The sequence below is a fragment of the Saimiri boliviensis genome, chromosome X, assembly GCF_048565385.1.
Source record: "Saimiri boliviensis isolate mSaiBol1 chromosome X, mSaiBol1.pri, whole genome shotgun sequence".
Taxonomy (NCBI): Eukaryota; Metazoa; Chordata; class Mammalia; order Primates; family Cebidae; genus Saimiri; species Saimiri boliviensis.
Window position 1 is genome coordinate 27,538,540 of NC_133470.1, and position 17,375 is coordinate 27,555,914.

A 17,375-nucleotide genomic window follows, 5' to 3' on the forward strand; every position below is an offset into this window, starting at 1 on the left:
CAGTCCCAGTCAAAGGAATGATTATGATTATTACCAGGGGCCAGATGTAGGGCGGTGGGCGGGGCGTGGGAAGCGCGGGAAGGCCGGGCCGGGTAGGTCCACATAGCGACTCACATCGTGCTCTGCACAGCCCACCGGAGGGAACAAGCAGTTATACACACTTTTGGGACCCCTATAGACGCGAGACCCAGAACACGAGTGGAAGTGCGCTCTTTTAGCCGGCCAGGGGCGCCGTGCGCCAAAGAGCAATACTCGTCTCCGCCCCAAGCCAAGCAGCTGGATGGCTCGGCGTCTACAAGCCGGGCCCCCACGTGACATACTGCGCGGGCCACCGCCTCCACGGCGCCCAGGCCCCGCCCCCGTGACGTATCACCGCCCTCTGCTTGTCCGAGCGTTCGGATCTTTTGGGTTCGCTGATTGGCCGGCCCAGGTGACAGCGCCCACCCCCACCCCTCCCCCCGACACTCCCCTGGAGCCTTGGGGAACGCGGTGGGGGGGCGGGGCCTGGGTCGGAGGGGCGGGGTGAGAAGGCTGCGCGCGGGTAAAGGGGCCGCCTCGAGCGCGGTCTGAGTGTTAAGCGGACGCGCGCGGCCTCGCTCACAGGACTCGTCACCCGCCCCTCCCCCTCCCGCCGCCGTCACCCGGGAAACCGGCCTCAATCGCTGTTGGACCTGAAGCTGGTTTCATGGCAGCTTCAAAGAAGGCAGTTTTGGGGCCATTGGTGGGGGCGGTGGACCAGGGCACCAGTTCGACGCGCTTTTTGGTGAGCCCGGGGTGACATTTGAAGAGGTGCTGAGCCGGGGCGGGAGTTGGGGGATGGAGGTGGCGGCGGTTGTGTCCCCATCCCGTGTCTCTTCAGCCCGGGACCCCCGCCGCTGGGCAAGGGAGGGAGGCCCGAACGAGACCTACCATATTAGGGGTGCTCCACCTGGGCCTGGGGGACCTCGGCCTCTCGTGACCTCCACGGCCGAGTTGAACGGTCACAGTTTTGATAGCGAAGCTGAGTCAACTAGTAATGGGGTGACTCTTCCCCCAAAGGGAGCAGGGACTGTCCGAGCATCCGCGCAGAGCGGCCCGCTTGCAGGAGGGGACAGGTGGCCACATTGTCGGCTACCGCGGTCTTCCCCAGGAGCATTTGGCCTGCGAGACACAGGACGTCCTTGGATGGGGGGAAAGCTGTGTCACGGCTGTGGTAGCTAACACAGCGCCCTTTCCAGCAGTAGCACGAATGAAGTATTGGAGTGATGATGCGTTGTCATCCTCTCCCACAGAAATTGCAGAGGGCTGAATAGTGGGGAGGGCGGCAGAACAAATTAGGAAACAATCACACTACACTACTTTTGCCAGAATATTTAATTCTGAAGATTCAGAAATTTCAGTTCTGAGACTCTGTCCATTAAAAACAAATGATTGTCCTCACTGTGCTTCCCAGCATAATGTGAGACGGAAATTCGGTTTCTCTTTTTATTTATCATGTGTGACAGCACAGTTTTACCACAAAAGATTGCTATTTAAGTGACTCTGCTGATTAATTTTTGTGCAATTAGGAAACTTGCTCTTAAAGGGACCTAGCACTGAGTTCAGTAAGATAATTTAAAAGTAATTGAGGCCGGGCACCGCAGCTCACGCCTGTGATCTCAGCACTTTTCGAGGCTGAGGCAGTTGGATTACCTGAGGTCACGAGTTGGAGAGCAGCCTGGCCAACCTGGTGAAACTCCCTCTCTACTAAAAAATATAAAAATTAGCCGGGCGCGGTGGCTCAAGCCTGTAATCCCAACACTTTGGGAGGCCGAGGCGGGTGGATCACGAGGTCAAGACATCAAGACCATCCTGGTCAACATGGTGAAACCCCGTCTCTACTAAAAATACAAAAAATTAGCGGGGCATGGCGGCACGTGCCTGTAATCCCAGCTACTCAGGAGGCTGAGGCAGGAGAATTGCCTGAACCCAGGAGGCGGAGGTTGCGGTGAGCCGAGATGGCGCCATTGCACTCCAGCCTGGGTAACAAGAGTGAAACTCTGTCTCAAAAAAAAAAAAAAAAAAAAAAAAAAAAAAAAAAAATATATATATTTTTTTATAAATTAAATAAATATAAATTAGCTGGGCGCCTGTAATCCTAGCTAGTTGGGAGGCTGAGGCAAGAGAATTATTTGAACCCGGAAGGTGGAGGTTGCAGTGAGCCGAGATCACACCATTGTACTCCAGCCTGGGTGACAGTGAGAATCCGCTTCAAAAAAAAAGAAAAGAAAAGAAAAGAAAAATAAATAAATAACAAGTAAAAGTAACTGAAATGGGACAGGCCTGGTGGCTCATGCCTGCAATCCCAACACTAGGAGGTGGAGGTGGGTGGATCACTTGAGGTCAGGACTTCTAGACCAGCCTGGCCAACATGGCAAAACCCCGTCTCTACCAAAACTACAAAAATTATCCGGGTGTGGTGTCATATGCCTGTAGTCCCACCTACTAGAGAGGCTAAGGCAGGAGAATCGCTTGAACCCAGGAGGCAGAGGTTTCAGTGAGCTGAGATTGGGCCACTGCACTGCAGTCTGGGCAACAGAGTGAGACTCTGTCTCAAAAAAATAAATAATAAACAAAAGTAATTAAAATGAGTGCCTGCTGATAAAAGTCCATGCTTTCAATGGATATTTGACCAACCTGGCAAGTTGATATAAATAATGATTATTTAGCTCTTCACTTTACTGCAAATCATGTTTTTCTGCATTATTTTAGGAATAATGCAGGAAATATTTGTATGTGTATATCTATACATATATACACATGTGTATATTTATACATATGCCTTATACATACAACATATATATTTTATTCAAAGTCCTGTCAAAGCTGGCACTTGACTAAAACTTGCATTTGTGCTTTGATCCTGACACATATTTTTTTTGTTTAGAGTGAGAAGCTTTCAGTCTAATTTTGGTTTGAATCTCATTTAATTACTTATCCTGGTTTGAGCTGCTAAAGCATAGTTCCACTGTCTCTTGTACTGTTTATCTTTTGATCACACAGGGCAGGTTTCACTTTGTCTTATATTCAAAGAAATGTTTATAAGGTAATCCTGAATCATAAGAAAGTTTGCTTAACTAGATTTGATCAATACATAATATACACGATCATCATCTTCCCAACTTAAGAAAGACCATTAAGACATGTTTGAACTGTGGGTTGATGTTTAGTCATATTCAAGAATTGCCCACACAAATGCCTGCAGGGGCCAGGCAGGTAGAAGGGGGAAAGCAGACTAGAGAGATATCTGGGCCAAGGGGACAGCTAGTGGCTGCCAAGCAGGAACGCAAGCCCAGTGCTGCCAGATCTTCAGATTAAAAGCTGGTAGTCTAGAGTTTTCAATGGAATCTTTCAATTCTTAAATGTTGGCAATTAGTTTATAAAGCACTGTGGGAGCCAAACCAAGCATGGCAGGTGTTCTCAAATTTAAACAGCCTTTGCTCAATATGAAAATGGGTCAAATATTTCATAACTTTGTAGGCTTTCTTTTTAGGAGTCAGCTTGAACTGTCCATGCCTTCTTTTTCACTCTTCATTATTGCTGTCCATGTTGCCCAGCAATCTTCTTTATCCACTGCAGGTTGTTACTGGTCCCTCAGGTTTTGTTGCCCAAAAGACATCTTACTATGTCAATGAAGAAGGAGTTGATCAATTTCATATTACCACAATCAGTTGTTCAGTGTGTAACATGAACAACATGAGCCTTCAAAAATTGGCTCCTGTTTACTGGGCTCTGTGAGGTATATAAATAAGTTGGTCTCATTGCATATAAGCTAAGATGCAAATTCAGAAGACGCTCATTCTCATCTCATCTCAACTTTTATACATTACTTAGAAAGTATATGTATAAAAGTTGATCAGTAAAGACTAAGTATAACTAAGTAAGTTATACTTAGAGAGTAATGTATAAAAGTTGATCAGTAAAGACTGCTCCTTGAGAAGCAACTATGAAATAATGCTCTAGAGGCAAATAAAAAAACCTTAGAGATCCTGTGTAAAGTAGCGAAAAACTTGAAAATGGTTTAGCAAGGTGTTTTTTCTTTGTTTATAAGGAAACAGGTTGCTAAACCACTCCTTGCAAAATGCAGATGAAAGATTTGCTGAATAAGTGCTTCAATCACAGGGTGATTCCCAGGAGTTATTCCAGTCATATTGCTCCATGTTGTAATTATGACTGAAAAATAATTGCTTACCTTCTCAGGAAAGAATACAGTGGATAAGAGCTGTCATAAGGAAGCTTATAAAGTTAAAGATATTTAAATAATTTCCTGGCTATTATTCATTAAATTTGCACATTTAACTCAACTTTCCTGAGACCAATAACCTCTAAGCTTTCTTCTTTTTTCTGTGTTAGCAATATTAGCTTTCTCCCATAAGGAGAAAGTGCTTTACTTGTGCTCTTTCATCCTGGGGAAATGCCTCTATCCCTATCCCCCTTTCTGCTTCTCTACCTCTAAATAGCGACTCAACTGCCACCTTTTAGTGTAAGTCTTCCTCAAACCCTATTCAGAATTTCACCCTCTTCCTATAGCACTTTTAAAAATACTTCTATTAATAGCTCTGATTAAAAAAAAAAAAAAAAAAAAAGCTCTGATTACCTTCCCCCTTGTATTATAATTGTATAACTGCTGTACTTGGGAGCAGGGACCTCCTTTTAAGCTATTTGTCATGTTGACCAAGATGTTTCATGAAATACAAAGAGGAACAGCACTTAAAGACTGTTCAGTGAGTGTTTTATGCATGTTTACTAAGTAGATTTTTATTTCTCTTTAATAAATTAACTAAATTTTAATTCTGGTTTTCTTACCTCTTAAAACTTTCTTACTTGGGTATGCTTGGTTAGTTAATTTCTTCTTAAATTTTAGTAGTAGATATACAATAGAACATGTTCATTTCTTCATCAAATTGCCAAATAATTAATCTTGGGACTTCATGCATATGCTTTGTACTAGTGGAACATTTCCAACTTATCTGATAGGAAAATGAATTGGGGTTGGCACATAGTAACTCAGATTGCAGAGTAGGAACTTCTTGGAAAGAGAATTAGTGTAACAGGTTTAAGGAGGGGCCATTTCTTTGTAAGTCGAAAGTTTCAGCTTAAAAATCAGCTTCCTTCTTTAATTTGGTAACTTAATTTTTTCCCCACTGTGATGATTTTTTTTAAAGACTTGTAATGTGTTGTGACTTGAAATGTGTCAGGTACTATGTTGAGGACTTTTCCAGCATTATCTCATTTAATCCTCATAACTCTGTGATGTAGATAGTATTTGTAAGCTTCTTTACACAGGTGATTAAACTGTGGCTCAGGATTGTGCCCAAGGTCGCAGAGTAACCGGTGGAGCTAGGATTCAAGTCCAGGTCTGTTATACTCTGAAACCAGTCCTCCTGACTATTGCCTTGGGTTCCTTAGCTGTCTAGAGCACTGTGAAGGGGAGATGAGAGAGGCCACTTTCTCACCTATCTATCAAGTGTCTGTTCTGATTATTGTCACAAATGAATGAATCTTCACCAATAAAAACATAGTTATAAATTGGTTTTACAGTCTATTAAAAATATTGCCTTTGAATGAGTACTCTGGGTTATGATCATCTTGTGACTCAAATTCAGTGGGTCCTAGGCAGGGCTCAGGTGTGTCACTGTGGATAATGGTTGCATAATCATTTCATTTCAACAGACGGTCCATGTAAAGAATGACTAGAATTATGCCGGGCGCGGTGGCTCAAGCCTGTAATCCCAGCACTTTGGGAGGCCGAGGCGGGTGGATCACGAGGTCGAGAGATCGAGACCATCCCGGTCAACATGGTGAAACCCTGTCTCTACTAAAAATACAAAAAATTAGCTGGGCATGGTGGCACGTGCCTGTAATTCCAGCTACTCAGGAGGCTGAGGCAGGAGAATTGCCTGAACCCAGGAGGCGGAGGTTCCGATGAGCCGAGATCGCGCCATTGCACTCCAGCCTGGGTAACAAGAGCGAAACTCCGTCTCAAAAAAAAAAAAAAAAAAAAAGAATGACTAGAATTATCTCAGTGCTTGTTTTGGCAGGAAGCATTCCCTTGGCCCCAGTTGTCCCATCATACTTAGAGATCTCATAAGGTTTACAGATGGATTTCCTTTTTCCTTCATTTATTTATTCAACTCATATTTATTAAGCACCCATTATGAGACATGGACTAATGAACAATAAATTTGGTAAAACTAATTTGGCTCACAACTGGAATGAGGCCACTCTTGTGATAACTAGAGTGATTCTTTTGTTGTTTCTTTTTTTCCCCACTACATTTGCTTGTTTCCTTGCCTGTCATGTTACACAAGTAGCATGAACACATTCTCAACAGAGAGCTGCCACCCACTCTTGTCTTCTTGTCTGTCACAAGACTAAGTGGTAAGAGCTTTCCATTTTGAGCTTTTTGAGGGACTGAACCATGTCTTTTTCCTTCCCCAAAGCCTGAAACAGCATCTGGCATGTGGTAGACACATGTTGCATGAATCAACATTAGCAGCAAGGGACCTACAAAGACTCAGGTGTATTGACTGGAATGCTTGGATTAGAAGAATAGACAGTTAAAACTTGAGGCATCTTGGAACAAGTCAAAATCAGAAACTATAGCTGTATTTGATGTGTGTATGTGCCATTTACTACAATTTCATTTTTAAGAAAAACGTAATTTCATTTGCTGTTTTCTTCTGTGGCTTGTTGGAAGATGCCTTTTCTGGTCAAATTTGGCATGGAACATACTTGTGCCTAATATTTTTATTTTCAATCACTCATGTTTATGTAGTATGGTGTTCTCAAGAGGGAGTTTACATTTCTGAATAATGTCTTATCACATGGTAAAGTTTAGTGTGTCATAAAACAGTAGGCTAGTGGGGACATCACATGGGGAGGGAAATGAATGTGCACATTTATGATAGGATAGATGAATTTGTCATAGGATGAGTGAAGGAAGCCTACAGGGACAGTTACTTAGTAAAGACAGCATTTTGGCTCTCCACAACTCTCCTCGTTATAAGGCAGAGAATACATATGTTGTTTCAGAAGCTTATTTTGAAGCATTTTTTTTGTTTTTGAGACGGAGTCTTGCTCTGTCACCCAGGCTGGAGCACAGTGGTATGATCTCAGCTTACTGCAACCTGTCTCCTGGGTTCAAGCAATTCTCCCCCCTCAACCTCCCCAGTAGCTGGGATTATAGGTATGCACCACCACACCCAGCTAATTTTTGTTTTTTTAGTGGAGGTGGGGTTTTACCATGTTGGCTAGGCTTGTCTTGAACTCCTGACCTCAAGTGATCCACCTACTTCGGCCTTCCAAATTGCCTGGATTACAGGCATGAGTCACCAGGCCTGGCCAAACATTTTTAAATAACAAATTTTCTTGTTTTTTCAGTTTTAAATTATTCTCCTCCTTCAAATCTGGAATTGAGTCATAGTTTGGGCATAGAGCTGAATATAGACCTGGTGACTTCCAATTGTGATACTACCACTTGTAGGTAATAGTAGTAATAATGATGTGGCAGTAGTAGCAGCAATGGCAGTAGTGGTTACATCTTTTGGGTATTTACTGTGTCTGCACTGAGCTAAATTCTCATCCTATGTGCACTTTCCTTGTTTCTTCCTTTTTAAATTGCCCTTCCCCCAAAACAAAATCTGAAATTGAGACATGATTTGGGTTTAGAGATGAATATAAGACTGGCTTCCTATATTCATGATTCAGAATTAGTGATTTCTAATCCTTATTCTGTCATCCATTAGTGGTGGTGGGAGTAGTAATTGTCATAATAGTAATTATAAAAATAGTAGCAGTAGTAGTAGCAATCCTAGTGTTAACAGCTTTTGGATGTATACTCTGCCTATTCTGTGCTAAATGCTCTTCAGAAATTATTATATTATCCTTTTACAAATGGAAAAATAGAGGCTGAGAAAAAAAAATGTCAAATAGCTGATGTGGGCAGGGCTGGAGCTCAATGTCCCCTAGCTCTCTGTGCTTCTGGGGTCTGTATGTGCTCTTTGCTTCTACATCACATCAAGCATAACGTTCTCATCTACCTTTTTGGCCCACTCAAAAGTCTGGGAACGGATCTTTTTCTTTAAGCTTATGACCTAAAGTAGAAGCAACTGATTAGTCGATATCGCCATTTCTTTGCCCAAACAACACTTCAAACACACAATTTGTAATCTCCTATGCGTTCCTGTCCTGAAGCTATTGCTCCCACCCTATCCCTTGCCTGGGAAACACTGCCTACTCAATTGCGCTGATGTGTAGCTTGTCATCCCTGAGTGTTGTTCTTTCTCCTGCTTGTACCTCCTGAATTAATATCTCTCTGCACTTGCACTTCACTTCTCTCAACCCCATCGCAGCTGACCTCCTAGTGGCAGCCCCTGTATGTCTCACCTGGACTGCAGACACATTGCAGCTGCTCTTTCTGTCCCAGCCTGGCCTCCCTCTAACTCTAATCCTTACTCATCAGCAAGTACTGTGCACCTTCGCCCACCTGTATACCCTGCACTCCTATGCCCAGTGTCCCACATAGACTCCCTTCTGTTCAACCTGAAGTCTTAGTTTAGAAGTTACCACTTCTGAAACTCCTCCTCAGACCCCCATAATTCTGGGTTACATGTCCTTTCTCCTCTTCATAGTGCTGAGAGCCCTATGTGAGGCAGAGTTTGCAGTGAGCTAAGATTATGCCACTGTATTCCGGCCTGGGTGACAGAGCCAGACCCTGTCTCAAACAAACAAATCCTCCCCCTCCCCCAAAAAATGATCATTCTAGACATTTTATAAAGCAAATGGTACAGCCAATGCTATCTTTAATTGGCAATGATTTCTGAAATTTACTTGAAAAAAATCAAAGTAGCATTCTTGCCTCTGGGCACTGTGTTCTAATGTGGAGTTAATTACCCTCCACCATAGAGTCTTGTGGAAACATCATTAGCCTACTTTGTACATTTGTCTATCTGCAGACAAATGGCCAGAGGGCTTCATGTGAACCTAGATATATGAAGAAGAAAGTACTCTAGAACTTCATGTACAGTACAGTAGCCTCTGGCCATATGGGACTACTGATTACTTTAAATGTGGCTAATCTGAGTTGAGTAGACTGTAAGTATAAAATATATACCAGATTTCAAAGACTTAGTAAAAAAATCATTAATATTTTATAGTGATCACAAGTCAAAACCATAATTTATAGATATATTGGCTTAAATGTGTCTTTAAAATTAATTACATGTTTCTTTTTACTTTTTTAATGAGAAAATTTAAAATTAGTATATGGCTTGCATTTTTGGTTTGGGTTATATTTTTATTGGACAGGCTACATTAAAAAAAATTTCAGGCCGAGTGCAATGGCTCACCCCTGTAATCCCAACACTTTGGGAGGCCGAGGTAGGTGGATCCCATGAGGTCAGGAGTTTAAGACCAGCCTGGCCAACATGGTGAAACCCCATCTCTACTAAAAATACAAAAATTAGCCAGGCATGGTGGTGGGTGCCTGTAGTCCTAGCTATTCAGGAAGCTGAGGCAGGAGAATTGATTGAACCCGGGAGGCAGAGGTTGTAGTGAGCTGAGATTGTACCACTACACTCCAGCCTGGGCAACAGAGCAAGACTGTGTCTCAAAAAAATACATATAAAAACATTGCAGATTCTAAAAAATATTAAATCCAAAACGTATCCTACAAACTTGAGAGTGGTGCACAGGGTCAGATTCTAAACACCTAAAGGTGGCATTGGTTTCCTAAGTTTCAGAGCTTTAATGAAGTAGAGAGGTCTAGGCTCCATCCTGGTACGTCCTATGTTGTGTTGTTTGATTGGATAGCTTTATGATCTAATAGAACAAGTAGAATTTACCAAAATCTTTCCTTTTTCTGTGTGTCTTCCAAAGATCTATAAATTCATTTTTAGCATAAGGGCCCTGACATTGCTCTAGTTAAAACTAGGAGGTGATTTGGCTGGGCGCGGTGGCTCAAGCCTGTAATCCCAGCACTTTGGGAGGCCGAGGCGGGTGGATCACAAGGTCAAGAGATCGAGACCATCTTGGTCAACATGGTGAAACCCCCCTCTCTACTAAAAATACAAAAAGTTAGCTGGGCATGGTGGCGTGTGCCTGTAATCTCAGCTACTCAGGAGGCTGAGGCAGGAGAATTGCCTGAACCCAGGAGGCGGAGGTTGCGGTGAGCCGAGATCACGCCATTGCACTCCAGCCTGGGTAACAAGAGCGAAACTCCGTCTCAAAAAAAAAAAAAAACAAAAAAAACACTAGGAGGTGATGGAAGAGGGGTCTCACTCCATTAAGAGCCCCATAGGTCTGCTACTGAGGTTTTTATGAATCCAGCCAGCAAAAAGGGACACCTTGTTTTTTTTTTTTTTTTTAAGATGGAGTTTCACTCTTGTGTCCCAGACTGGAGTGCAATGGCATGATCTCAGCTCACTGCAACCTCCACCTCCCGGGTTCAAGCCATTCTCCTGCCTCAGCTTCCTGAGTAGCTGAGATTTCAGGTGTGCACCACCACGTCCAACAAATTTTTGTATTTTTAGTAGAGGTGAGGTTTTGCCATGTTGGCCCAGTTGGTCTTGAACTGACCTCACGTGATCCACCTGCTTCAGCCTCCCAAAGTGCTGGGATTACAGGTGTGAGCCACCGCACCCGGCCAACACCTTGTTTTGTAACCTAGAGTCCTTTAGGGATTTGAGAGTAGCAGGGGAGCAACAGTAATATGATAAAAGTAATACAACTGGAGTTTCCTATTATAGTAGTTTTTCTGCATGTTTCTCATTTTATTTGATAATTTTTGTCCGAATAAGTACATGTAATAGACCATATTTTTTGCACATTCAGCAAATACTTATTGAGTACCAACTCTGGGCCTGGCACTATTCTAGCTCCTAGAGATACTTCAGTGAATAAAACAGGGCAAATGGAACTGGCCTCCTAGAGACATACCCTAATGCTACGTTGTAAATCAGAGGGCTATCACATTGTGTATGATGTATGATGTGTCAAGTTAACCTTTGACTTGTAAGATACTTTATCTCCTCAAAGGACTTCAGAGTTTGCCCTCTTGCTTTCATTATGTTTATTTTTCCTCCAGAAAAGGGGGAAGGGGGTATGTGTGTTGTAAAAGGAGGGAGGCAACAAGTCACAGACTCAATGCTTTTTCTTTTCTTAGTTTGCATTGAACAGGTAATTTTCTCCCACAGGAAACCTAGGTATGGAAACAGTTTACTAATTGGAAGTGACTTCACTGCTGTAATTACAGTGATTTTGGAAGTTAATTTTAATCAAAATATGCATCTTACTCTGTAAGATTAAGTACTTTGACACTCAAATATAGATACAACAACATGGAAAAAATATATATGAAAAACTTGCTACATTTTAAAAAGTTTTATTTTACTAGTGCTAAAATTCTAGAGGATTTTTAGCACTGACAAAGAAGATAGCACTTCGTTAGTTTTCATCCATTGGTTTTAATGTTTTATATCAAGGTCAGCAATTTATGACAAGCATGTCACAGAGATATTTAGCTGGATGGGGCCAAGTATATACTTATTCCTCTACTAACAGGACTCTTGCTCCTTTTTTTTTGAGACAAAGTCTCACTTTTGTTGCCCAGGCTGGAGTGCAATGGCACGACTGCAACCTCCTGGCTCACTGCAACCTCTGCCTCCCAGGTTCAAGTGATTCTCCTGCCTCAGCCTCCTGAGTAGCTGGGATTACAGAAATGTGCCACCACATCCAGCTAATTTTTTGTATTTTTAGTAGAGACGGGGTTCCACCAAGTTGGCCAGTCTGGTCTCGAACTCCTGACCTCAGGTGATCTGCCCGCTGTGATTTCCCAAAGCCTTGTAATTATAGGTATGAGCCACTGCATCTGGCTTTCTATTTCCCCTATATAAGAGCTAGATGCATAGCCACACTTCCCTTCAAAGGAATCTACACAGTACTCATTTATGTGTCTGAACATCTGTGATCCTTTCTGTCTCCACCTCCAGGATAAATGAGGAGTGGAACTTTATACCATTGCTATTATATCACTGTATCAGCTCTCTTTTATTATTCTTGGTTCCCTATTCTGTAAAAGAAATCCATACTATTTTTTTTTTTTTTTTTTGAGACGGAGTTTCGCTCTTGTTACCCAGGCTGGAGTGCAATGGCGCGATCTCGGCTCACCGCAACCTCCGCCTCCTGGGCTCAGGCAATTCTCCTGCCTCAGCCTCCTGAGTAGCTGGGATTACAGGCACATGCCACCATGCCCAGCTAATTTTTTTGTATTTTTAGTAGAGACGGGGTTTCACCATGTTGACCAGGATGGTCTCGATGTCTTGACCTCGTGATCCACCAGCCTCGGCCTCCCAAAGTGCTGGGATTACAGGCTTGAGCCACCGCGCCCGGCAAATCCATACTATTAATTAATGTGTTAAATTTCCTACAACTAGAGAACCATTTTGGTTTTGTAAGGAATAGGGAATTGCCTCTTAATTTACCTTTGTCTTCAATAGGTTTCTTTTTACCTAAAGAGAAGTTATTTCTGATGTTGACTTATATCTTTTATGATTCCGTATGAAAAGGAAGTCGAACATCGTGTATAGCATTTCATCTCATTGGACTTTTCCACCAGTGAACAAGAACTTTAGTTACTGAATAATTTTGAAAATCTTTGATATCTGCCTGCATTTTTACATTAACATTGTAATATCTTTTTCAGGTTTTCAATTCAAAAACAGCTGAACTACTTAGTCATCATCAAGTGGAAATAAAACAAGAGTTTCCAAGAGAAGGGTATGTTTCCGAATTTAATATGTAAAGACACATTATGTTTATTAGTCCATCTCACCTGACTTGCCCTGTGGATTTGTTAAGTAAACTTGACCAGACACTCTCCTGAAAAGATTTGAGAGGTTGTTATTAGTTAAGAAAATATGCAATAACTTGCTATGTCTTACATGTGATGAATTGATGGCTTAGGAATTCAGTTACATACAAGCAAGGAATAATAAAGTGATAAAGCAAAACTATTAACTTTGAAGTCATTTAGTTCTGTGTTCCTATTATTGCAAAAATGCTGCTTTGCTGATTTGAGTGTCAGTTTTGTTTTATAATAAAGGTATCTGTACTGGACCCCAAACAGTAAAAAAAAAAAAAAAAAAAAAAAGAAAGGTATCTGTTTTTTAAAAAATACTCACCTATCTTATCATCTAATACTAAAACCACATTTTTGGGAATAGTATTCATATGTAATAATTGTGATTAAATATAATGTTAAGTATATTATTTAAAATTTAATGATGTTTATGATATAACCACATTGGAAAAACTGTTGCAGTTTCTTGCAAAGCTGACCATACACCTGCAGCATTTCACTCTTAGGAATTTACCCAAGAGGCTAAAAGCTTATGTCCATTGAAAGACTTGCGCATGAACGTTTATAGCTCCTTTATTAAAAGTAGCCCCAAACTGGAAACAACCCAAATGTCTGTCATCAGTACAATGGATAACAATGAAATACCATTTTAGTAATTTTAAAAAAGTTAACAGATACTTGCAACAATATGAGAGAATGTCACTAGAATTATGGAAAATGAAAAAGTTGGATACGAAAGAATATATACTGCATGACTCCATTTATCTGAATTTTTTTTTTTTTTTTTTTTTTTTTTTTGAGACAGAGTCTTGCTCTGTCACCCAGGCTGGAGTGTAGTGGTGTGATCTCAGCTGACTGCAACTTATGCCTCCCAGGTTCAAGCGAATCTCCTTCCTCAGCCTCCTGAGCAGCTGGGATTACAGGCGCATGCCACCACACCCAGCTAATTTTTGTATTTTTAGTAGAGATGGGGTTTTACCATATTAGCCAGGCTGGTCTTGAACTCCTGACCTCATGATCCACCCACCTCGGCCTCCCAAAGTGCTGGGATTACAGGTGGGACTGGCTTTATCTGAAATTTAATAATAGTCTAAACTAATCTAGGATGATAGGAATCAGAAAAGTCATTGTCTGTGAGGTGTGTGATTCACTTGAAAGGAGCATGAAAGAACTTTCGGGGATGCTGGAAATATTTTGTATCTTGACTAGGGTGTTGGTTAGATTGGTATTTCCATTTGTCAGAACTCAGCAAATCGTGCACTTTAGATCTGTGCATTTTACTGTAAAGTTTACCTCAATTTTTTTTTTTTTTTTTTTTTTTTTTGAGACGGAGTTTCACTCTTGTTACCCAGACTGGAGTGCAATGGCGCGATCTTGGCTCACCGCAATCTCCGCCTCCTGGGTTCAGGCAATTCTTCTGCCTCAGCCTCCTGAGTAGCTGGGATTACAGGCACACGCCACCATGCCCAGCTAATTTTTTGTATTTTTAGTAGAGACGGGGTTTCACCATGTTGACCAGGATGGTCTCGATCTCTCGACCTCATGATCCACCCGCCTCGGCCTCCCAAAGTGCTGGGATTACAGGCTTGAGCTACCGCGCCCAGCTAATTTTACCTCAATTTAAGAAATAGAGAAAAAAAATTGACTTCTTACCAATTTGTATTGTCTTCTTCACATGAAAAAATGTTCTATCTTATAGTTCCTTTGTTTAATAATACAAGTCATTGATACATTAGCAGCATTAGCATGACTGTCCACAAGCCTGAGCCCAGTGCAATTTGTAAAGAGGATACTTGAGTCTTGGCTAGATGAAAATTATAAATACACAGGAGACTGGGTTTTCAAAAATAAGTTAGAGACTGGCCAGGTGCAATGGCTCACGCCTGTAACCCCAGTACTTTGGGAGCCTGCGATGGGCGGATCACGAGGTCAGGAGTTCGAGACCAGCCTGACCAACATGATGAAGCCCCTATCTCTACTAAAAATACAAAAATTAGCTGGGCATGGTGGCACATGCCTGTAATCCCAGCTACTCAGGAGGCTGAGGCAGGATAATCACTCGAACGCAGGAGGTGGAGGTTGTGGTGAGCCAATATGTCACCACTGCACTCCAGCCTGGGCAAGAGGGAGACTCTGTCTAAGAAGTTAGGGACAGAATTCAAAGCCCAGGAAAGGGAAGCATTTAGGTAGGCCTGAGAAAGAGAAGAAAGGCAGTTGGAATTCCCTTGCAACTTCCGTATCCTAGGGTAGAATCATTTTAGTTTGCAGTATTTCCACTTTCGGACTTTCTCAAATTACCATATTTCTCCTAGGCTTCTCACCCTTCTAATTTACAATTAGCCTTTCGTCCTTCTGAGGCCCTGGTACCTTACCAAAATTGTACTGAGATTAGGTCTGAGAACTTGGACCAATCACTTATCTACATGAGATAGTTAGAAGAAGTTTTAGATTTTCCCCTAAATTCTAACAAAACATTTTGGGAAAAAAGTAGCAAAAAGGAATAGTATACTTATTTGATTTTTCAGAATTCCTTTTGCTTCCCAAATATATTATTCTCAAGAATAATAAATATATTTCTGTCTACTTAGAAATAACCAGTGATTAGTGAAACATGCAGATAGTTAATCAAAATTACTTAAATCCACAGGATATAAAGAAGGGAAACTAATTTCTTATTGGACTTGGAAAAATAATTTTAAAATATGTAGATATTTGCTGTTTGTGGCTTGCTATTAGTGGCCTCCTTAAAAATGATTAATTACTATGTGGAGAATAATAAAATTGTAAGGAAATAGGCTTTTCTTGAAATCATTTCTTTAAAATGTGGAATGTGGAATGTAATTTGCTTATCTGATTTACTTTAATGTATACATTAGCCAAACCCTCATAAGTTAACATTTCTATAGAAAAAAGTTACATTTGTTTTGCTTTCTAACTGACTAACCAAATGCTTTCTTTTGTTCAAAGATGGGTGGAACAGGACCCTAAGGAAATTCTACATTCTGTCTATGAGTGTATAGAGAAAACATGTGAGAAACTTGGACAGCTCAATATTGATATTTCCAACATAAAAGGTATTTTAATAAAATATTTTACCCACATGGTATGACTCACTTAATCAAATTCATTAATTTATTCTTTCAGCTTATAATTGAGTGCCTATTCAGTGCCAAGCATTTCTGTGAGAACTTGAGGATACAACACTAAACAGGAAGATTTAAGTTGTTTTCCTCATGGAGCCTTTATTTGGATGGGGACAAGATAATAAGAGCAGACAAACATAATTTCAAATACTAAAAAGTTCCATCCAAAAACTGAAAACCAAATGGTATGGTGGGTTGTGTGTAGAAGGGCTTGCTTTAGATTAGGTGGTCAGGAAAAGCCTTTCTGAGGATGTGACACTTTTGCTGAGATCTCAAAGGGCAAAAGGGGTCAGCCATGCAAGTATCTAGAAGAGTGTTTGAGGAAAAGGATGTAGCACATGCAAAGGCTCTGAAGTGGGAATAAGCCTGGGACATTTCCGGGTTGGAAAGAAGGCCAGCATGTCAAAAGAAGACTAAAAATGTTGAACAGTGAGAGTGGGTAGAGGGTTTCAGTAGGAGATCAAATTGGGGAAGTGGGTTGGGCCTCATCAGCCATATTTAGGATTTTGGATATTATTCTTAGTATCATAGGGAGCCATGAAAAAGGTAAGTAAGGTGGCAAGGGATGACTTGCAGTATAAAGGCAACTTTCTGGCTGCTGTGTGGAGAGTGGATGGTAAAGGCATAAGTGTGGATACAGGGAGACCAGTGTGGAGGCTGCTATGGAAGTCCTAGAGAGGATGGTGGCTTGATCTATAATGGTAGCAGTGGAAGTGAAGAGAAAGGGCCAGAATTTGCTGATAGACTGGATGTTGGGGTATCAGAGAGAGTAGTGGGGTTGAGAGAAGAGATTGGTTAAAGGTGATGCTTGGGTTTTTGCCAGAGCTCCTGGATAGATGAGGATGCCTTTCACTAAGGAGAGAAAGACTAGAGGAAGGAGTATGTTGTGGGAAGGGGTATTTGGAATCCAAACTCTTCACTTGTAAAATTTCCCTGAAATAATTGCTTGAGGGTGTTAGATTGTTACAGATTTATCTGTGAAGTCCTAGTAGTTTTAATTGAATCTCTACATTTGGCCTTTCATCATTCATATAGGAAAAAAAAAATCTAGCCACCCAAGATTGATATAAGAGCATAAAAGGTGGAAGCATAATGTGGAAGTTTGCTATCTACTTTATAGCCTAAAATTTTCAAGTTCACCATTCAAGGGCTGTTTTTTTCCTCTTTAGGTAGTTTGGCTATAGATAGAACAACCATCAATTGGTGGTGGTGACTTGATTGCCATCATCTTGGCTTTGATACTTATCATAACTCCTGAGCCTTTCCCCTATTTGTATAAATTAAAACTCACTTTAAAAAAAGACTACAAATCCACAGAGTCCTACTATGTGCTAGATATGCTAAGGATACAATGG

The 17,375-nt window shown here is 41.4% G+C and overlaps 1 protein-coding gene across 10 annotated transcripts in view; it reads left to right on the top strand.

Moving 5' to 3' along the window:
* The first annotated feature begins 535 nt into the window (after positions 1-535).
* GK (glycerol kinase) overlaps positions 536-17,375 on the top strand; it is an 80,734-nt gene continuing 63,894 nt past the window's right edge. For 2 of the 10 annotated variants that reach the window (XM_074391933.1, XM_074391934.1), the window contains exons 1-3: positions 536-763; positions 12,722-12,795; positions 15,845-15,951. In XM_074391933.1, coding sequence (XP_074248034.1) covers positions 686-763; positions 12,722-12,795; positions 15,845-15,951 — 259 coding nt within the window. In that variant the 5' untranslated portion in view covers positions 536-685. The remainder of the gene's footprint in view (positions 764-12,721; positions 12,796-15,844; positions 15,952-17,375) is intronic. The other 8 variants (XM_074391938.1, XM_074391935.1, XM_010334842.2 and 5 more) reach the window with 6 other exon arrangements.